Below are 17,548 nucleotides of genomic sequence, written 5' to 3'. Positions count from 1 at the left end.
TACCTCTACCATCTCTTCCGTCTCCACCTCAACCGTCTCCTTCTCCACATCTTATTACTCCAAAGAGTCATGATTTGAGTCCTAAACCAACCACTAAAAGAACAATCCGCACTCAGAATAATACACAGAAAAGGTATAATAAGAAAAGAGGAAACCCCCTTAAATAAAATAAGAGTATGATGCCGCCCTCCCATACTCCAGCACACTTCCACCCTCTATAGCTCATAGTCACGGTATCCTCCTATATTCATAAAGCGTCCTCCTACATTCCGAAAGCGACCCTAGCACCAGTTTCTCTTTCAACTCTCATATAGACCATTATCAACCCATCCTTCGACTACCCTATGGCCTATCCCTTCCCCTAGCACTAGTATATCTTTCTACTCTCATATCGCGGACGCTCACCCCTTTTCTCATAAAACCCACATTTATCTTTTCCATAAGATCTAAGGGAAATTGGATCGCACTTCCATTTGTTTCATTTAACTAAACTGGTTGTACAGATTTCATTTCATGCAATCAGAATTTGTTGAATTGAATTTCAAAGCAAGAAAGCCAGGCCGGGGAGTTGGCTATTCTTTTCCTTTCCATAATTAAATATAATAAATGAAGAAAATCGGCACTCGCGAAGCAGAGGTAGGCACGAAGTGATTACTGTTTTCACTCCAAAAGAAAGAGAAAGACCGATAGGGGGAGCACAGTGGAGCTACAGACTTTCACTCCTCTCATGGTTCAGAAAAGTAAAACACTCGCTCCCTACTCACCTCAGGTAGTACTTAACATAGTCCTAACTCAACTGCCAGGAGTTTCAGAGAGAATTGGTTTGCAGCGCAGCGGCTCTTGACCAAAGCCTACCTTTCCCTTTTCTTTGCATTGAATTTCATTGCTTTAGGCGAGCTATTAATTGAACAGGCCGCATCTCAATACGATCCTTTTCATGCTCTGATACCGAGGATGGGTTCTTTTCTGGTAGCTAGGTAAAGGAACCTGATAGCATTATCTTTTTATTTTGCTAGCGCAAGGAATCGTTGTCTTCGTACGCTTCTATTCGTAGTCATCTATTCGTAGAAATTGTAGGATGCCGTTAGCGAAGCATCTTCACGGGTTTCTGCTTGGTTGGTATTTTTTCCTGCCATTTCATCCGTGAAAGCTCAAGTAGTTTCGGTTTTTTCATCTATTTATACCGCTTCTCGCAAGGAAGAGGCCCGCTTCAGTCAAGGCCAAGGTTGTAGTTCCGAGAAAGGATAGTACTTCTGTTCCTCTACGGGATATACGGCAAAGGTTTCGCAATAGTTGTAGAGAAAGTCCATCCCTCAATCACGGGACAATCCTCCAGGGCAAAGGTACTTCCAAAGCAGACAAGGTTCATCTGTGCATGAAAGGAATGAAACAAATTCAATAGATTCAATAGGGTCATCCCCACCGAGATCGGTACCTATCTAGATCCCCAGCTTCGACAAGGCGTCCTCCTTCGCATTTTGCGACCATTCCCACGAGGACTACGATTCGGATTATCTAATGTCATCCCCAAACATAATTACACCTTTTAAGAGGAAGGGACGGCCACAGCTGGCGGAGCCAAGCATCGGATGTAGTTCCTCGAAAGCAATTCAAAGGCACGGGATAGACGCACGATTTCAATCAATTCTCTAGTTGTATAGTAGTAGAACCGGTGCACGGCAGGGACGAAGTTCTGTTAGAGGGTATCCAGCTGTTGAAGCTTGGCAGTGGAATCCCTTACTCCTTGAATCAAATAGAATGTAGTAAGGGTTGTAGCATAGGCTGAGAAAAGAATAGATCAATAAGACAAGGCTTTCACCAGAGAAAGACAGTCTTCCCCGAGAAGACAGGGTTTATCGATAAAGAAACACCTTTTAAACCCTTATTGACCAGGTGCGTGCTGAATTCATAGGGTTATTAATGAGGACACAGAGCAACAAAGGGTATAGCTACTCTCGAGTACTATCTCGATTGAAGTATTACCAATCGTTGGTGATAACATCGTGCTTGAATGTATTAGTGGGAGAGTGGAAGGGTTAGTAGGTTGAAGAATGGAAAGACTCTTATATTCTGTCTCAGACAGTTGATGAATCATGGTGATAGGTAATGATGTGTAGTGGTGGGCTGGGGTTACTTGTATTCTCCATTTCTGCTGTGGATAGATTCCTTTGCAAACATAGTGAAGTGAGTTTGATCAATTCATTCTATTTCGTTGATAGCCTCACACGCACCTTTTGTTTACTTATCTTTTGAACCTTTTGTTTACCTATCTTTTGAAGTGGTAATAGCAATAGCAATAGAAATAGGAATAGGAAGACGATCATCATTGCTGGTGGTATCCCCTCCTAACCGTGGCTTTCGGGGGAAGAGCGCCCCTTGAGAAGGGATGGGAGCGAAGCCTACGTTGATCTATGAGACCTCGTTCCAAAGTCTTTTTCCAAAAGAGCACATCCCACTTCTAACTTCAATCTTCGAGGAAATTTGGCTATCTTGTGTTTATTCTATTTGCTAATTGATAGATTTATTTTTCTGTGTAACAGGAGGCCCGGGCATTGTTAGGTAGACTGGAAACATCAGAGAGGAAATTTTGATGCAGCATTGCGGGTTCTTCAGGGAATTGATATAAGAAGTTTGAGGCCACGAATGACCAGTGCTATTGCTGAAAGTATCAAGTCTAGAGTGCCTCCACGTTCTTCAAGAAGGAAAACCTCACAAGTGAACGGAATGCTAATGCATATGTCAATGCATTCTGTAAGCTTGCTTCTAGAGGCCATATTGCTTAAAGCAAAGTCATTGGAAGGCCTTGGTAGAGTAACAGGTAGGTATTAACTAGATTTTTCTTTTCCTTTTACTAACATTCTGCCTTTATTCTACTTCTTTCTCGTCTGTGTCAATGAGAAGTAAGAGTATTCTCGTACTACGAAGAATAGGCAAATCTTTGATTTGGAAGAGTTTTTTACTCATATCTTTTTTTCAGGGAAATATGCCTTTAAGAGGAAATGAGTGACTTTCTGCCGGAGAATAGTAGTCATCTGTACTCGTCTTTTGTCCTTCCATACTTACTAAGCAAACTAGGTCACACCTGGACAACTAGGGAACATAAGCGGGTGATCTAATCAGTGGGGAAAGCTGTTCATAAGGACCGGTGAGATGGTACTCCCCTGTGGTATCCCAATAACCGTATTCCCATGGGCATTTCCTCAAAAATAGGCTGTTTTGAGAAAGGAATCTATTAGCTGCACAAGTCCAGAGTTGTGTGTACCCCTAGTGAAAGAGTGGAGGAGTTCAGACGCATATCGATACCAAAGTGAGAAGCCTCTTAATGATGGAGAACCCGCCTCTGCCAAATGCCCAATACAAGCAAGCAGGGGGAGCGGATTCCCAGAGAGAATTCCCGTGTTACTCTGATATTAGAAATAGAGGAAACTAGCACTTTAGAAAGAATGCAGAAAAATGATGGAACTAGAACGAAGCTCTACAAAGTTCACAACTCACCATTGCAACCGTAGGTGGATACGCCTGCTGGACGGAGTCAGCAAAACCCAAAGCAAGATAGAACGTAACGGAGACTTTCCGGATCCCTCAACCTCCTATCGGTATGTATGAGGCTTCGCCAACTTAGAATACTGAATTTAGGCAAGACCAACAGCTACTTCATCTCCTGATTTCAGCGTTCCGTCTTTACGTCCTGTGGTGGGGAAGTATAGTGCAATCTACGTCCAACCATGGGTTCTATCGGAATATCATCGGTCTTACCACAACATTCTCCATTCCTGAAAATTCCTCCTTGGGTAGATTCTATCAAAAAATCCCAGTTCAACTTTATTAGCCTATCCTTATATGCTCCAAGGATTCAGCCTGCTACTATATCCAATCCATCCGAGTTGTCCCAATAAAGCGGATTTTACTTTAATACATCTCAGTGTACTTTCCTTATTGGTCTTACTCAGATACTTACTCGGGTTATTACAATATGGACATAGTCATTTATTGCCCAGTCCACTTATCTTTCTCCTTTTCTTTACGGTTAACAGGGTCAACTAACCAAAACCTTTGCGGTTCATCACCAGTTACGGATCGTAACAACTATCACCATCACCCCGATCACTCCGATAACTGATACCCAGTGCCGCGAGTGGAATGACAATGAAGCGAGTCTAGAGGTACCGGCAAGTTCTCCTGTGAAAAGAAGTGGAACTAAACAAGCTAGTGTTTTTAATATGCAAGGAACGCGGGTCATACCCGTACAAGTTCAGAAAGAAATCCTGGGAAAAGACGAGCAGATAAAAGTTCTCTTGCCCGTACGCTGGTAACCTAGCCCTGCCGTACGCAGGTTTCTTGAGTCCCGCCCTGCCTATCGAGAAAAGTGATTGGAATAACTATCTTCCTTCCATTGAAATCTGAGCATCGCTAATAGGAGATTTTCTTATATTTCCATGGTATTCCTCCCTTCGTCATCTTCGATTTGCAGATTTTAAACAAACGGCTATACGAGTTTTTGAGTACCAACGAAGGAGTGCCAAGGAACTAAATTAGCTCGAGTGGAGCTGGGCAACCAATTCAATGACTTTTTCGTAATGAAATGACTTGACTGCTGGTTGAGAGTCAAAAAGATACCAAAGCCAGTGGTGGAACGGAAGTGATTAGGGGAAGGAAGGAAAGAAAGGTAAAGAAAGAAAGCTGAACGTAACGGAAGTGAAAAGAGCGATTCCCCTATCGACAAAAGTGATAAATTACAATTTACCTACCGCTTGCCTTCTACAGGATGGGTCCCCTCCCTCCGTAGGCTTACGGCAACAAGACCAATCCGCTCGATCCACTAATAAAATAAGTTGGAGACTACTAATCTGCCAAATCTGCTGTAGCTTTCCCAACGCCTGGGGGCTTAGTTACGTATCATAGGTAAATCTCTCCAAAGTCGTTAGCCTATCGTCATACTATGTTATAGCCCGCCCTTGCCTAGTTGACAGCTTTTTTGATATCTGCTTTTATGACTCTATTGACCGTAGGCCAACGTTTGACTTCCTGGAAAAGAGTGATAGCGCCCCGTCTCGGCCGAAATCCATGCGAATGCACGGAAAATAGAGGATCAAATAACAGGTTCAATAAGTGGGCTAGTCCTAGCCCTCCATTACGATCCTATCTCTCTCCGCAGGTTGAGTTATAGGTCGAAACATTCCCGGTTTGTTCGCTTTTGGTATGAACGACCGAAACATTGCCGAGAAGCGAAAGGTTGATGTCAACAACTCACACTGAATTTCCTCCAGTTCCTCCCTTTGTGGCAGAGCGAGCGCCTTGACTAAGATAGATTGACTCTTTCATTCTTGCAGCCTATTCTGGTTCCAATCGCGTTTGAGGAAAACCCCCTTTGGCATCAATGAAACTCTGTGATATAGGAGTTCACTCATTTCGTTTGAGAGATAGTGGAATTTATTCTTTCAACACGTACATCGACGAGGGTGTCGATGACTTGAGTGAGGGTGAGGAATGGTCATGTGCTAGAGGCCGTACCGTTGGAGTAAGACCTCAACAAGGGGGTGTGCAGTTTAAATGTAAATGACGAGCATGGAGAGGCCAAGGTCATTTGTAATTAGGTGTGGCTGATGCAAGAAGACTGGCGAGCTGTCCATGGTGAGACTCGTTGTGATGCTACTGCAGGAGGCATCCTGGTGTAGTTGAGGGCGCAGGACTTCTGTGCGGGTACAACTGGCACTTAAAAGACCTTCCGTGTAGATGAGTTCTCTTGAGTGAGACTAATCGAGTTACGAAGAAACCTTTGCGATGGTGCTGTGCAGTTGGGTTCTCTATGGAGGAACTTCGTTGTGGGGACCAAGGGGTCTTCTTAAGAAGAGTTGCTTTGATGAAAAGAGTGTAGCCATGATGGCAAGTCAAGGTGGGGCCCTGTGAAGGCAAGCCTTGTGTATGTTGGCGTGATGACGAGAGAAAGGAAATGACCTTGAACAATAGCAGTCTGTAGCACACCCTGCAATGACTTCGACCAGCGGACCAGCCTATCCAATACCCTACGCCATGCTTGATGGCTTGGCCTGTGGCTTTGTTGACCAGTGCAAAGGCCCGACAACCGTTCTGAGAGTCGCTGGAGAATGGCCAATAAGCTGGATTCCCTCCTTGCTTTACCTACTTTTTTTCCAGCGACTGCTACTGATTCCTTTATTTCCCACGTAACCTTTACTTCTATCTGGAGAAGATCCATTACCTAGCTCTTATTCCGGCATGATCAAATCGATACCAACATTCAAGAGCGGATAAGGCTAAAAAGAGAAAAAGCAGGGCTTAGGGGGAGGAATCCATTTATTATTTATTTATTAGCCTTAGCCTAGGCCCAACTATGTACAGAAATCTATCTATTATTGCCTGCATCGACAGCAAAGTAAACTCTCGCTGATGATAGAAGAACAACTCTTAGGGCAGTAGCAAGGAAACTATGAGCTATTTATTGTTCCTTTCTTAGACAGGCTACAAGATAAAGGATGGCTTATGGTCTATTTTCTTACTTTACTATCCTGCCTGACTTGGCAAATAAAAGAGAACCCCATTTCGCCCGGAATTGGACTTGTTTGCTACCTTGGGAAATCTTTATGCTTACCTACTTGCTGACCTTAGGATAGGAAATGCATATTACCTGAAAGCTAGTCGCTCGGCTGGCACGCTATCAAAGCACTTAGGATTGGCTGGAACAGAACCCCCGAGAAACTTTTTAACATTTCGGAGAATATAGAGAGGAGGGAGATAAATGTATATTTTGTATCGTTTCTTCGATACCTCGCTTACGTTTAACTTCCCTTCACCAACCTCAGAGGGTACTACGGGCTTAGACTCTCTAAGATATCCATCACTAAACTAAAGAAAGTAGCGAAAATCATAAGAGAAGCTTTGTGTTCAGAAGGTTGGGAAGGAGTACGCCCGGTTTGTCTTGATTTGCTTCATCCATGATTCCCCTTGTGGAGTGAAGTGGAATGCTAAAGATACAAAAGTGAACCGTAGGATCTCGTCTTACCCCATTGACAAAACTTGTCCAAGAAACCCTGTATGTATCGACTATGTAAATAAAGCCCTAATGTTTCAATTCCGCATACACCAAGAACGACCAATTAGCTCTAGCCAAACCTTGAACATAATTTTTCATTTATGCCCAAAAGGGACAACTGGTTTTGCCCATTGGTTCAAAGAAGTATTCAAATTTCCTTGGATGTGTATTATTCTTCTGGATTTGGTCGGTTGTATTATATATCGACTTTAAAATATAATATAAAAATTGAGCATTCTACTGTCAATGAAGTACATACTAAAATTGGGAAATGTTGAGCTCTATTGTTTGGAATAGGCTCGCTCCATCCTTCCGCCCGGCTGTGCTTTTACCTTTTTTTTTGGTAGTGGTCTCCTGGTATTTTTTTTTGAAACGCCTGCCTTTTCCAATGATGGTGGAACCAGATCCAACACTTTCGGGATATCTCCCCGTGCTGCGCTCAGCATGTCCCACCATCTGAGCTAACCTGTCCTTAGCACGGACAGCACTCAATATCTCGCAGCGGAAGCGGAATATGTCTACCGGAGTACGCTCCGCAAAGCTCCTCACTCGGCACACAATCTATATCCAAGTCCCCCATCGCACTCCACAAGTTTGGGACGACCCCTTTCTTAACGGTGCCTTAACACAAGGCTTCCCTACTAAACCAGTACACTAAGTACGGGATCACTACTCATGACTCCTTGGTCTTCATAGTCCTCGAGAACACGATCAACAATGTCTCCCATACATTGTATGACGAAATGCCTCCTCACTATCCAATCAAAAACCGGACTTCCAAGATCCATCTCACTCAGACCCTTTTGAATGTAGCGGATAACAACGGAGCGGGGCTATCGAATTGATATGTATTCGAATCTTAGGAGCTGGTAATCACTGATATGCTCATATTGGTGACGTTATTGTTGCTGTAATCAAAGAAGCAGTGCCCAAAATGCCTCCAGAAAGATCAGACAGAAGTAAGACGAGCTGTAATTGTACGTACATGTAAAGAACTCAAACGTGACAACGGTATGATAATACGATATGATGACGATTGTCATTGATCAAGAAGGAAATGAAATCCAAAAGGAACTCGAGGTGCGATCGCTCGGGAATTGAGACTTATGAATTTCACTAAAAGAGTCTCATGAGCTCCTGAGGTATTAGAAATACTAGTAGTAGAGACTATGATATAGTAGGGTACCTGAATATAGATCAATTAGTAGATTGTGTCTGACGCATATACATGAAAAAAGCAAATAATTATATAATAATAAGAAAAAGAATTCTAATCTTAATAAAAGGAAGGGTTCGAATAGCATCTACTAATATTATATTACCGAAAACTTTGTGAAAATACTTCTACGAGAAGGTTTTATTGAAAACGTTCGAAAACCATAGGGAAAGTAACAAATCTTTCTTGGCACGTGCCCCTGCTCCTGGTCTTCGAACTAGTCATTAATGGTCGGCAACATAGGTACCGTACCCTTTTTCGGTATGCGTTGCGAACACTTTCATTTTTAGCGTCTCATCTTCTCTGGAGAAGCTCAAATCGAACGGATAGAGCAGATGGTCCAACTACAGAACTTCTTCTTTTTCATTACTTCCATGGTCGTGCCCCGTGGCACGGCAGCACCCGTACTATTGAAATGGTTCGTCAGTAGAGATGTTCCCACTGGTGCCTCTTTTTCCAATGGTACTATAATTCCTATTCCTATCCCTTTATTCCCTTTTTTGGTCTATCTACATTCAAGGAAATTCATACGCTCCATGGACAGAGCAAAAAGTGGAGTGTTGGTCAAAGCAAGCCGCCCTATTCTATTACCAGACAAAATTGGGAGAAGCTCATCCGCTAGAAATGCTTTATTTCGTTTCGTTCCCGTTCTTCATTTCCTTATTATCGAATCCATGGGGGACTTGTCATATTTAGAATCTTTCTGCGGTCTGCTCTGTTTACAATTCTTTCGTACTCTCTTCTCTTTACCACGCGATAGGTCAGCGAAGCGTGAGCGGGCGCTCCGAAGTAAAGGCCAAACACTTCGGCCTAAGGGGAATGAGCAACAAAATGACAAGATGAGGTGCCCCGGGCACCCCCATATAGAAAGAAGGGTCGAAGGTTTTGGGCCTGTAGCTTTCCCCGCCCCCCCCCTCGTCGAGTGGTGCTTGTTTGGGGGGTGTGCCACCTGAAATCGGGCTTGAAGCTCTCGCCTTACCAACGAGCCGACTGTTGATGGCTGTTGGTCACGACTACTACAAAAAAGTGAAGATGAATCTTTCTATTTCACATGGAGGAGTGTGCATCTTTATGTTGGGTGTTCTTCTGTCGTGCGACCCGATGGCTTATGTGCGACCTGTGGCCCACGCCTCCTATTCTATTTGTTCAGGGCGGGCGGCGTGAACTCTGATTCGATCCGGGTATTCAATCCCGCCGCTGAGATGCTCAGTTGACTCCTTAACCTTGATAGGAAGATGGCTTATTCCTAAATTCGTGCATAAGGGTAAGGAACTTTGGATGAATTAATGCGAATGGGTGTAAGCCTCGCAGCTCGGAAACACCCAGTGCTGACCACACTGAGAGACACGAAAGCGCAGGTAATGCCAGTTGGCGAAGTGGCGTTAAGCATCCCTAGCGGTACGCAAAGAGAGGTCGTGATGATATCATCTACGTCCGTACCGCTCCTCGTGGAGTAGATCCCGCATCCAACCAACCCTTTTTTTACCAGGGAACGGGAGAATTCCCACTACCGCTGGCAGGCCAGCCGGGCCGTGAGCGCGGTGGGAACGGGCTTCCCAAAAAGCGAGCCCCGGCCCGGGTCAGCATAGAATGGGGGGGGGGGGACGGCCCTAATGTTGTGTTGGCCGGGTTGCGGGCGGATAAAAGCGGACGTGGGGACTCGGGTCGGGGCACAGCGTAACTAAGAGAGCCATTCCATTTAGTGCGAGACAGAATGGGCGGGCACAAGCGGTCTGGTGTCCGAGCCGATTGGTCAGACGACGACTACTGCACATATTATATTAGCCGCCTATCCCGGAATGGACTGGGATGGAATAGAAAGAACGCGAAGCAACAAGCAAGGGATGAGCGCTTTGTTGCTAAAGCGCATACGTTTTCTTGCTGGGTCGGTTTGTTTTTTGGGGGTGGGGCAATAAGCTTGCTTCTTCACAAGCTTATCCCCGCCCCTTTCCTGTCCGTCCCGACCGGCAGCAGTTGGGTCTCCCCATCTCTCCTCAACTTCCCCGGTCTTCGGCCCGAGCTGTATGAGGCAGAAACTCGTCCCACGTACGGTTCGGAGGCCGAGCCCCACCCCTGCAATAATGGTGCGGCTTAGGTCAACTAATACGAATAAGATACAGTTCACTCAACGATTGCCTTTGGGTCCCGAACTCCATATGGGGAAGGAACGTTGTTGTTTGCGAGGTCTCGATCATTTACATGGACCCACTTCTCATTCCATTTGTGGGAATTTTTTGATTTATAAACCGTCCCCAACGAGCGAAAGGTTCATGTTTGAACATGATGAATCACTTCGTGCCGACCTGTTGCCCATAAACTTTCCTGCCTCATATGAGAATGGAAAACTGGAAGATTTTCTGCATCGGTGGATGAAGAATCACGAACATAAGAATTTCTGGTTTAGCATGTTCCCAGAAAGAAGATACTTTTTTTCCATTCGAGAAACGAGGAGTACGACTGAAGTGGCTATACATACAAATCCATTTACGGATCTATATGCTCCGATTGGAACTGGAAGTTCCAGAACTGGCGGCTGGTATACCACCATAATGAAATTGCCTTTTATTTTTAGTATTCGGATAGGATTTCTGTTGGCTTCATCGGGAGGCTCGCGTAGTTTGTTACGTCAACTCCAAAAGGATAAGTTGCATTGGAATCGAGAAAGTTTCGTTCATAATTGCATTAAAGGAGACTATGTTTGGGACCGGTCTGGGTTCGGCTCATCAACTCGAACGGTCAATGCTGGCCTGATACCAGCATCGTTATACGTCACAAGTTGGGGTGGTTGAACAGGAAAAACAACAAGGCAGGCGATAGGAAAAAGCAAAGGGGAACTGGTTAAAACTAAACAAGGAAAGGAACCGAACCGTTGGGATATGCGAATTCGATTACCAGATCGGATTGGAGGAAAAAGCAATAGTCCCTCCACATGATATTTCTCATATATAGATCCAAATCCATTGCTGCGAACGGCTGCTCGTAATCGGCATGATAGCGAAGCGAGCTCCTTTACGAGTACTACGAAGCGAGGCCTACATTCCTTTTACGCGCTCATCTTCTTTGACCCGGTATGAGAGAAGAGCTCGGCCTGCTTAGCCATCAGTTAGTGCCGATGCATGACTTCCATTCGAAGACAGGAACGGTACTTCCAACGGCTCATCGCGGATGTCAAGGGTACGGGTGAAATCTATTCAATGGTTGTATTGGCAAGGCATGCTTGTGATTGGCATGTTCCGAGAAGAGCACGGCTAAGGGCAAAGCAGACAAGGCACGGGTCCTATCCGCGGATTCGCAATAGTTCTAGTTCCTCGAAAGGACATCGTTCGCTTGCGGCTGAAGTGGAGATACGGCAGTAGTTCCTATCCGGTTTTCAACGGCTAAGGGTCGGTCCATAGAACCCTCGGTTTCGGCTTTCCTAGTCGGCTTTTTCCACGAGTTGGATCGTATAATGATGATCGGAACTGATTCCTTTCCTTCCTATCCGAATACCGGAAACGGCCTTCCTATTTGGAAAATCCTATCCTGGTTCTGTTTCTGTGTAAGCAACTATTGCCTTACTTGAGGATGAGTTTTCCCCTTGCTTTGCAACAACCAAATTCCCTTTTCTTCCAAGCAAAGCAAGACCTATTCCTTTCAAAATTCGTACTTCTGCAAAGCTTTAGGGGTTTAGAGAAAGGGTCTTTCTTTCTACCTATGACGAATAACTTCTTATTATCATGGCGACAGGCATTGTAAACCTACTTTTCCTACCTCCAGATGAGGAGGCCTTAGGACAAACATTCCGAAGTCACTGGAACGGCAGTGATGTGATCCTGTGTCAAAGTAGAGCAGTAGCGATAGTGAATTACTATTCTCATTAACAATAGGGCCTTTCTTCCGATCTTATCCAATTCGTTACGTTTTCTGATTGCACTACTTCCTTCTAATCCAACAATTTGAAACCTAATCTATAATATCCTAATCCATTAATGAATGCGATCTTCCCGTTTATCTCCATCTGCAGGGCTAGGATTTCTTCTTCTCGATAGTGATGAGGCTAGTGCTCCTTCTCTTCTTCCCAATTCCTGGAAGCCTTCTACTCCTCGAAACCCTGTCTTTTGTTTGATTTAGTTACAGATGGACTATCAAAGATATTGGCTAGAGGTCAAGATGCTGGGTGCCATGGATCGAGTGATCAAATCAGAATAGTTTTCAAAGTGAAATGTTGCTCCTAAGAAAACTCGTATAGTAGTCTCATTGGCCTTCGTCGATGGGACAAACGCGGAAGTGTATGCGTTACAAGGCAACTAGCATTTTGTTTTGTCATGGAATGAAAGAATGTTCTTGTTTTTCGTTGGAAAAACCAACGCCGACGTCAAGATCAGTCTCCTTTCTCTTTTCGGGAGCAGAGCTTCAAAAGAAGGACAGTAACGATCGCGTAATATCAATTTATCGGCCTCGTCATCGAAAGCGGCTTCCAATTGCTCGGAAATTCTCAGCTATATGGGGGACTTTGATGGTGAGCAAAAAGAATTGATCAAGAAATTGGTAAACTTTCGCATGATCGATGGTAAAAGAACGAGAGTTCGTGCTATTGTTTATAAAACTTTTCACCGCCTAGCTCGAACTGAACGCGATGTAATCAAACTTATGGTTGACGCCGTAGATAATATAAAGCCAATATGCGAAGTGGTCAAAGTAGGAGTCGCAGGTACTATTTATGATGTTCCTGGGATTGTAGCCAGGGATCGTCAACAAACCTTAGCTATTCGTTGGATCCTTGGAGCAGCTTTCAAACGACGTATAAGCTACAGGATAAGCTTAGAGAAATGTTCATTTGCTGAGATACTGGATGCTTACCGAAAGAGGGGAATTTCACGTAAGAGAAGGAAGAATCTTCATGGACTGGCTTCCACCAATCGGAGTTTCGCGCATTTCAGATGGTGGTAAAGTGATACCACATAAGGAGCTCTTCCTCATTCAGTCATACTCAACAAAAGTCAGAAATGTTTGACCCTGATCCTTTTTTCATCTTCATATAGAAAGAAAATCGGCCTTCCTCATACTCCCCCCTTCATTCATGGAGTTGGAGGAATCCACAAGAGGCCTGCCCGTTCATAATTGCATAAAAGAACCATTCTTTTTATGAAAACTCTTGTTCCAAACAAGCAAGGGATTGAGCAACTAGCGCAAAAGCCGTTGCGCTAACGCGCATCCGTTTTCTTGCTCCTTAACGACCGAGGGATGAAATCTTTCGACGACTAGGGAGGCGTCACCCGAGGCCGATTCCTGTGGATCACTATAGAATCTTCTAGAAGCAAGCTAGGCTACCTTCTGGCTAGCTCTGCCATCTTAGAAAAATTCCTTCGCGCTTAGCTTAGTAAGCTAGCTTGGTAAGCTAAGCAAGCCTGGTTCTCCGGGCACTATGGTAGGACGTGGATCGATCATGACGAGAATGGACTTCTCCGTCATGTAATGGTTTAGAAGAGTCACGGTCCAGTTCCCCGCCGGGCTTTTTCCCTTCTCGACTAGACGAAGGAGATATTCATTCCATTCAGGCAGGTGAGGAAGGGCGGCGTCGGCTTGACCCTGTCTTCTCTCTTGGTCGGGTCGGAGGCTAAGTTTCTCATTCAGTGGTGAGGTGTTCATAGAAAGCAAGGCCTCGCCCAACGAGTGGCGGATTTGGTTTGGGTGGGGTCTCGTCTCGCTTGGACGCTGGGGAGATCCATAGATCTGGATAGAGTCTTTCTCGCTCAGTAAAGAAGAGTACGCGCGCTACGGCTTACGCAGTGGATCTTCGGGCAACCAACCCGGCACATCCAATTCCGATCAACAACTTGGAGGTATGGCTGAGTGGCTTAAGGCATTGGTTTGCTAAATCGACATACAAGAAGATTGTATCATGGGTTCGAATCCCATTTCCTCCGGCACGGAAGTTGAACGGGCGGGCGAAATTACGTGAGAGAAAGAACCTCAGATTGATGGAGTCCGCCGTCGGACAGAATAGCACTACTTAGTGACTAGGAGCGGAGCGCCCCTTTCTTGTTCTTGGTGGCGTCTATAGCGAAGAAGACCTTCCCGAACGAGGGCCGTCCAGTCCCTGGCCGGCTCTCGGTTCTTGAGCAAGCTCCTCCACTGCGGGTAGGATGCTTATAGATGAAGAAAAGAGACTTTAGGCAAGTGGTTCTGGTAGCTCAGCTGGTTAGAGCAAAGGACTGAAAATCCTTTTTTGCTTGTTTCAGTGGGAAGAGCAAGGGGCATTGCCCTTTAAATCCTTCAGTGGTTCGAATCCACATCTGAGCGTCTTTTTTTTTCGGTATGCCGCTCCGCGAGCAAGGAGCGCCGCGAGGAGAGCGAGAGAACGAAGTGGGCTTTGGTGATGTCGGAATTTGCACCTATTTTTATCTATTTAGTGATCAGTCCGCTAGTTTCTTTGATTCCACTCGGTGTTCCTTTTCCATTTGCTTCCAATAGTTCGACCTATCCAGAAAAATTGTCGGCCTACGAATGTGGTTTCGATCCCTCCGGTGATGCCAGAAGTCGTTTCGATATACGATTTTATCCGGTTCCTATTTTATTTATTATCCCTGATCCGGAAGTCACCTTTTCTTTTCCTTGGGCAGTACCTCCTAACAAGATTGATCTGTTTGGATCTTGGTCCATGATGGCCTTTTTATTGATTTTGACGATTGGATCTCTCTATGAATGGAAAAGGGGTGCTTCGGATCGGGAGTAACCACTAGTGAAAGGGCTAAGGGGGGAAGGACATAGGAAAGAAGGATGCCTACAAAAAATCAATTGATTCGTCATGGTAGAGAAGAAAAACGGCGCACGGACCGTACTCGAGCTTCGGATCAATGTCCCCAGAAGCAAGGAGTATGCCTGCGTGTTTCGACGAGAACACCGAAAAAACCTAATTCAGCTCTACGTAAGATAGCAAAAGTACGGTTGAGCAATCGACATGATATATTTGCTCACATTCCAGGCGAAGGTCATAATTCGCAGGAACATTCTATAGTCTTAGTCAGAGGAGGTAGAGTGAAAGATTCGCCAGGTGTGAAATCCCATCGTATTCGAGGAGTCAAGGATTTGCTGGGAATTCCGGATCGTAGAAAGGGAAGATCTAAATATGGTGCAGAAAGACCAAAATCGAAATGAATGGAAGATGCCTCTGGAACTTTTTGGTTCTTTTGTTCGGGAGACAACCATTGTAGATTCCAGCCGAGAAGACAAAAAAAGGGTATCCCCATGGAGCAGTTTTGGGACTTATTTCAAAATCTGATACACAAAGCGTGGGAAACCGAACCCGCTTTTGTTGTAAAAGTAGCAGCAATAGTCGTAATTTTAGTCTTCATAGCCACGTTTATCTCCAACCACTGCCTCAAGTGGAGATGCTTCCTGTATAATAAAAAACAGGGCAATGTCCTATTTGAGATTGAGGACTCTGTCTCCGGTTTCAAAATGAAACCGACACCTCGAGTGCCAATTCCTGTAAGGAAGACCCAGAAAAAGTTGGATGTAAGGAAGCTGAAGCGGAAATGCAATTCTCGGTGATGGTATGGTAGGAAGCCAACCCATCAAAAGGAAAGGTGAGCAGCCCTTATTGCACAAACGGCCTACTTATAGCCCTATTTATACCCTTTCTAACGTGGATGACAGGTTTTCTCTGGTGAAGCTTATAGACCCACCCCTTCTTTATACTAATATAATAGCATCTTTCCCTGCCTGTCTGCAGCTTTGTCTGACTATATTTGGTCTAGGACTAATGAGCTCCCTTTCTGACTCGAAAGAAATTGACGTATCAAATCTAGTTTGTTGTGGTTGGAAAAGAAAATAAGGTATTTCCTCCTCTGGCTATATACTTTATAATTAACCTATTTCTTAGGGAAGTAATGAAGATGGCTAAGAAAAAAGGTATCCGGTTCCTTTCATCCAAAGATAAAAAGGATACACAGATCTAAGCTAATCAAGGCTAAGGGAATCTTTTCCTATAACTGCTAACGGCGGATATCCGTTTCCTCGGGCAAACCACATTCTATTTATCTTATCCTCGGGGAAAGCACATTCTATTTATCAATTCTACTGATTCTAGCTGTATTTCCCTATAGTATTTGCTGACTAGTAAGTGAGATATGGCTTAGCTTAGTATTTGGTTCAGTTGCCTTCTTCTTTGCTTTGGTTTGGTTTGCTTTGCTTTTCAAGAATGAACTCCTTGGTCCGTTGAGATCATTCTGCTACGTACTAACTTGTAGTGGAATAGAAGATAGCGACTGTTCAGACTCGAACTGGCATAGGCTGGTCTGATCCGTATCAATATCTTAAGGGTTTCTGTTAAAGCTTAAAGGCGCATCGGTTTCTTTCCGATTGATTCCTAGTCACCTCTGCCCCCGGGTGAGGATTCCGCCCTTGCTTCTCGCAATGGTCCACCGGATATACCTAAAGACATAACAATATTCTTAAAACTATTACTATAGAGGCCCTGCCATTGAAACTAGATTCATACTCTAGTATAGTCTAGTACTTTATCAAAGGTGCCTTTCATCTTATCTGTTTAGGAATCAGAATGAAAGCTAGCTTAGTCAGTCGTAGGTATGTACAAGCTAACAATAAAGTTTAAAGGCTATATATGAGGAAATGAAATAAAGAGATAGGTTAGGAAAGAGTGGTTCGTTTCGCTACGCTTTTACCGCAGGCTTTCACTTCTTGTCTACAGCAGTTCAAGTACGAGATAATGAATTCCTCTAGCCCTGTCGAGAGGGAAGGTCAAGTAAATCGCTTCAAGCAATGGCTTTGGATCGCCCTAATTGTGATCATTCTCCGCTTCGTTCGCTGATCTCTTGCTATTGCTTTTTCTCTCTAGCCTTGTCAGGCTGGGCCTAGGGTTTCCATTCCTAAGGCTTTTTCTGTTTCAAAGTCCGACTGCTAGAATTCTTATAATGAAAGTCTTCCTAGCACGGACTATGGCTGCTTATTAATTAAGTAAGGGAAAACATCTTACCATAGGATCGATCATAAGGCCTAGGTCTTTCTTCAAAGATAAGTACTGACCTTTCCTACTGTGTCAAAGCACTTTTGCTAAGCCTCACGCTTAAGCAAGTATTTCATCTGCATAAAGGAGGAAGTAACTTACCCTTGAACAATCGCCTGCTCTAGCATATTGGAAAAGGCGTGCATAGGTTGACTAGTCTAAAAAGAGAGGCTTCCTTATAAGGGAATTGGCGCCCGCAGCTCGGCATACTTATTCTACTGACTTATCCTTGACCTCGTTATTAATGCTGTTCGGATCGTCTGAACTTCGTCTTGTT

General features: G+C 44.5%; 3 protein-coding genes and 2 pseudogenes across 3 annotated transcripts; 4 read left to right on the top strand and 1 right to left on the bottom strand.

Annotated features, from left to right (window-relative positions):
* Positions 1–575: 575 nt before the first annotated feature.
* LOC120693833 lies at positions 576–10,020 on the top strand (annotated as a pseudogene).
* A 1,074-nt stretch (positions 10,021–11,094) lies between these two features.
* Positions 11,095–13,315, top strand: LOC120693844 (ribosomal protein S7, mitochondrial). Its single transcript, XM_039977062.1, has one exon. The coding sequence runs from the start codon at positions 12,747–12,749 to the stop codon at positions 13,191–13,193; it is 447 nt and encodes a 148-aa protein (XP_039832996.1). The 5' UTR covers positions 11,095–12,746; the 3' UTR covers positions 13,194–13,315.
* Positions 13,316–14,183: 868 nt separating this feature from the next.
* Positions 14,184–15,432, top strand: LOC120693849 (NADH-ubiquinone oxidoreductase chain 3). Its single transcript, XM_039977067.1, has one exon. The coding sequence runs from the start codon at positions 14,623–14,625 to the stop codon at positions 14,977–14,979; it is 357 nt and encodes a 118-aa protein (XP_039833001.1). The 5' UTR covers positions 14,184–14,622; the 3' UTR covers positions 14,980–15,432.
* On the top strand, positions 14,877–15,585 carry LOC120693846 (ribosomal protein S12, mitochondrial). Its single transcript, XM_039977064.1, has one exon. It carries the CDS (start codon positions 15,024–15,026, stop codon positions 15,399–15,401), a length of 378 nt encoding a protein of 125 aa, XP_039832998.1. The 5' UTR covers positions 14,877–15,023; the 3' UTR covers positions 15,402–15,585.
* A 1,901-nt stretch (positions 15,586–17,486) lies between these two features.
* The window catches only part of LOC120693865, an 878-nt pseudogene continuing 816 nt past the window's right edge, over positions 17,487–17,548 (bottom strand).

The sequence above is a fragment of the Panicum virgatum genome, unplaced genomic scaffold (assembly GCF_016808335.1).
Source record: "Panicum virgatum strain AP13 unplaced genomic scaffold, P.virgatum_v5 scaffold_183, whole genome shotgun sequence".
In the NCBI taxonomy this organism is placed as follows: Eukaryota; Viridiplantae; Streptophyta; class Magnoliopsida; order Poales; family Poaceae; genus Panicum; species Panicum virgatum.
Note: the sequence above shows the minus strand (reverse complement) of the source record. Positions and strands in the feature narration are given on the sequence as shown.

Coding starts and splice junctions, on each gene's coding strand:
- LOC120693844 (XM_039977062.1), top strand. CDS start 12,747: ATGGGGGACTTTGATGGTGAGCAAAAAGAATTGATCAAGAAATTGGTA.
- LOC120693849 (XM_039977067.1), top strand. CDS start 14,623: ATGTCGGAATTTGCACCTATTTTTATCTATTTAGTGATCAGTCCGCTA.
- LOC120693846 (XM_039977064.1), top strand. CDS start 15,024: ATGCCTACAAAAAATCAATTGATTCGTCATGGTAGAGAAGAAAAACGG.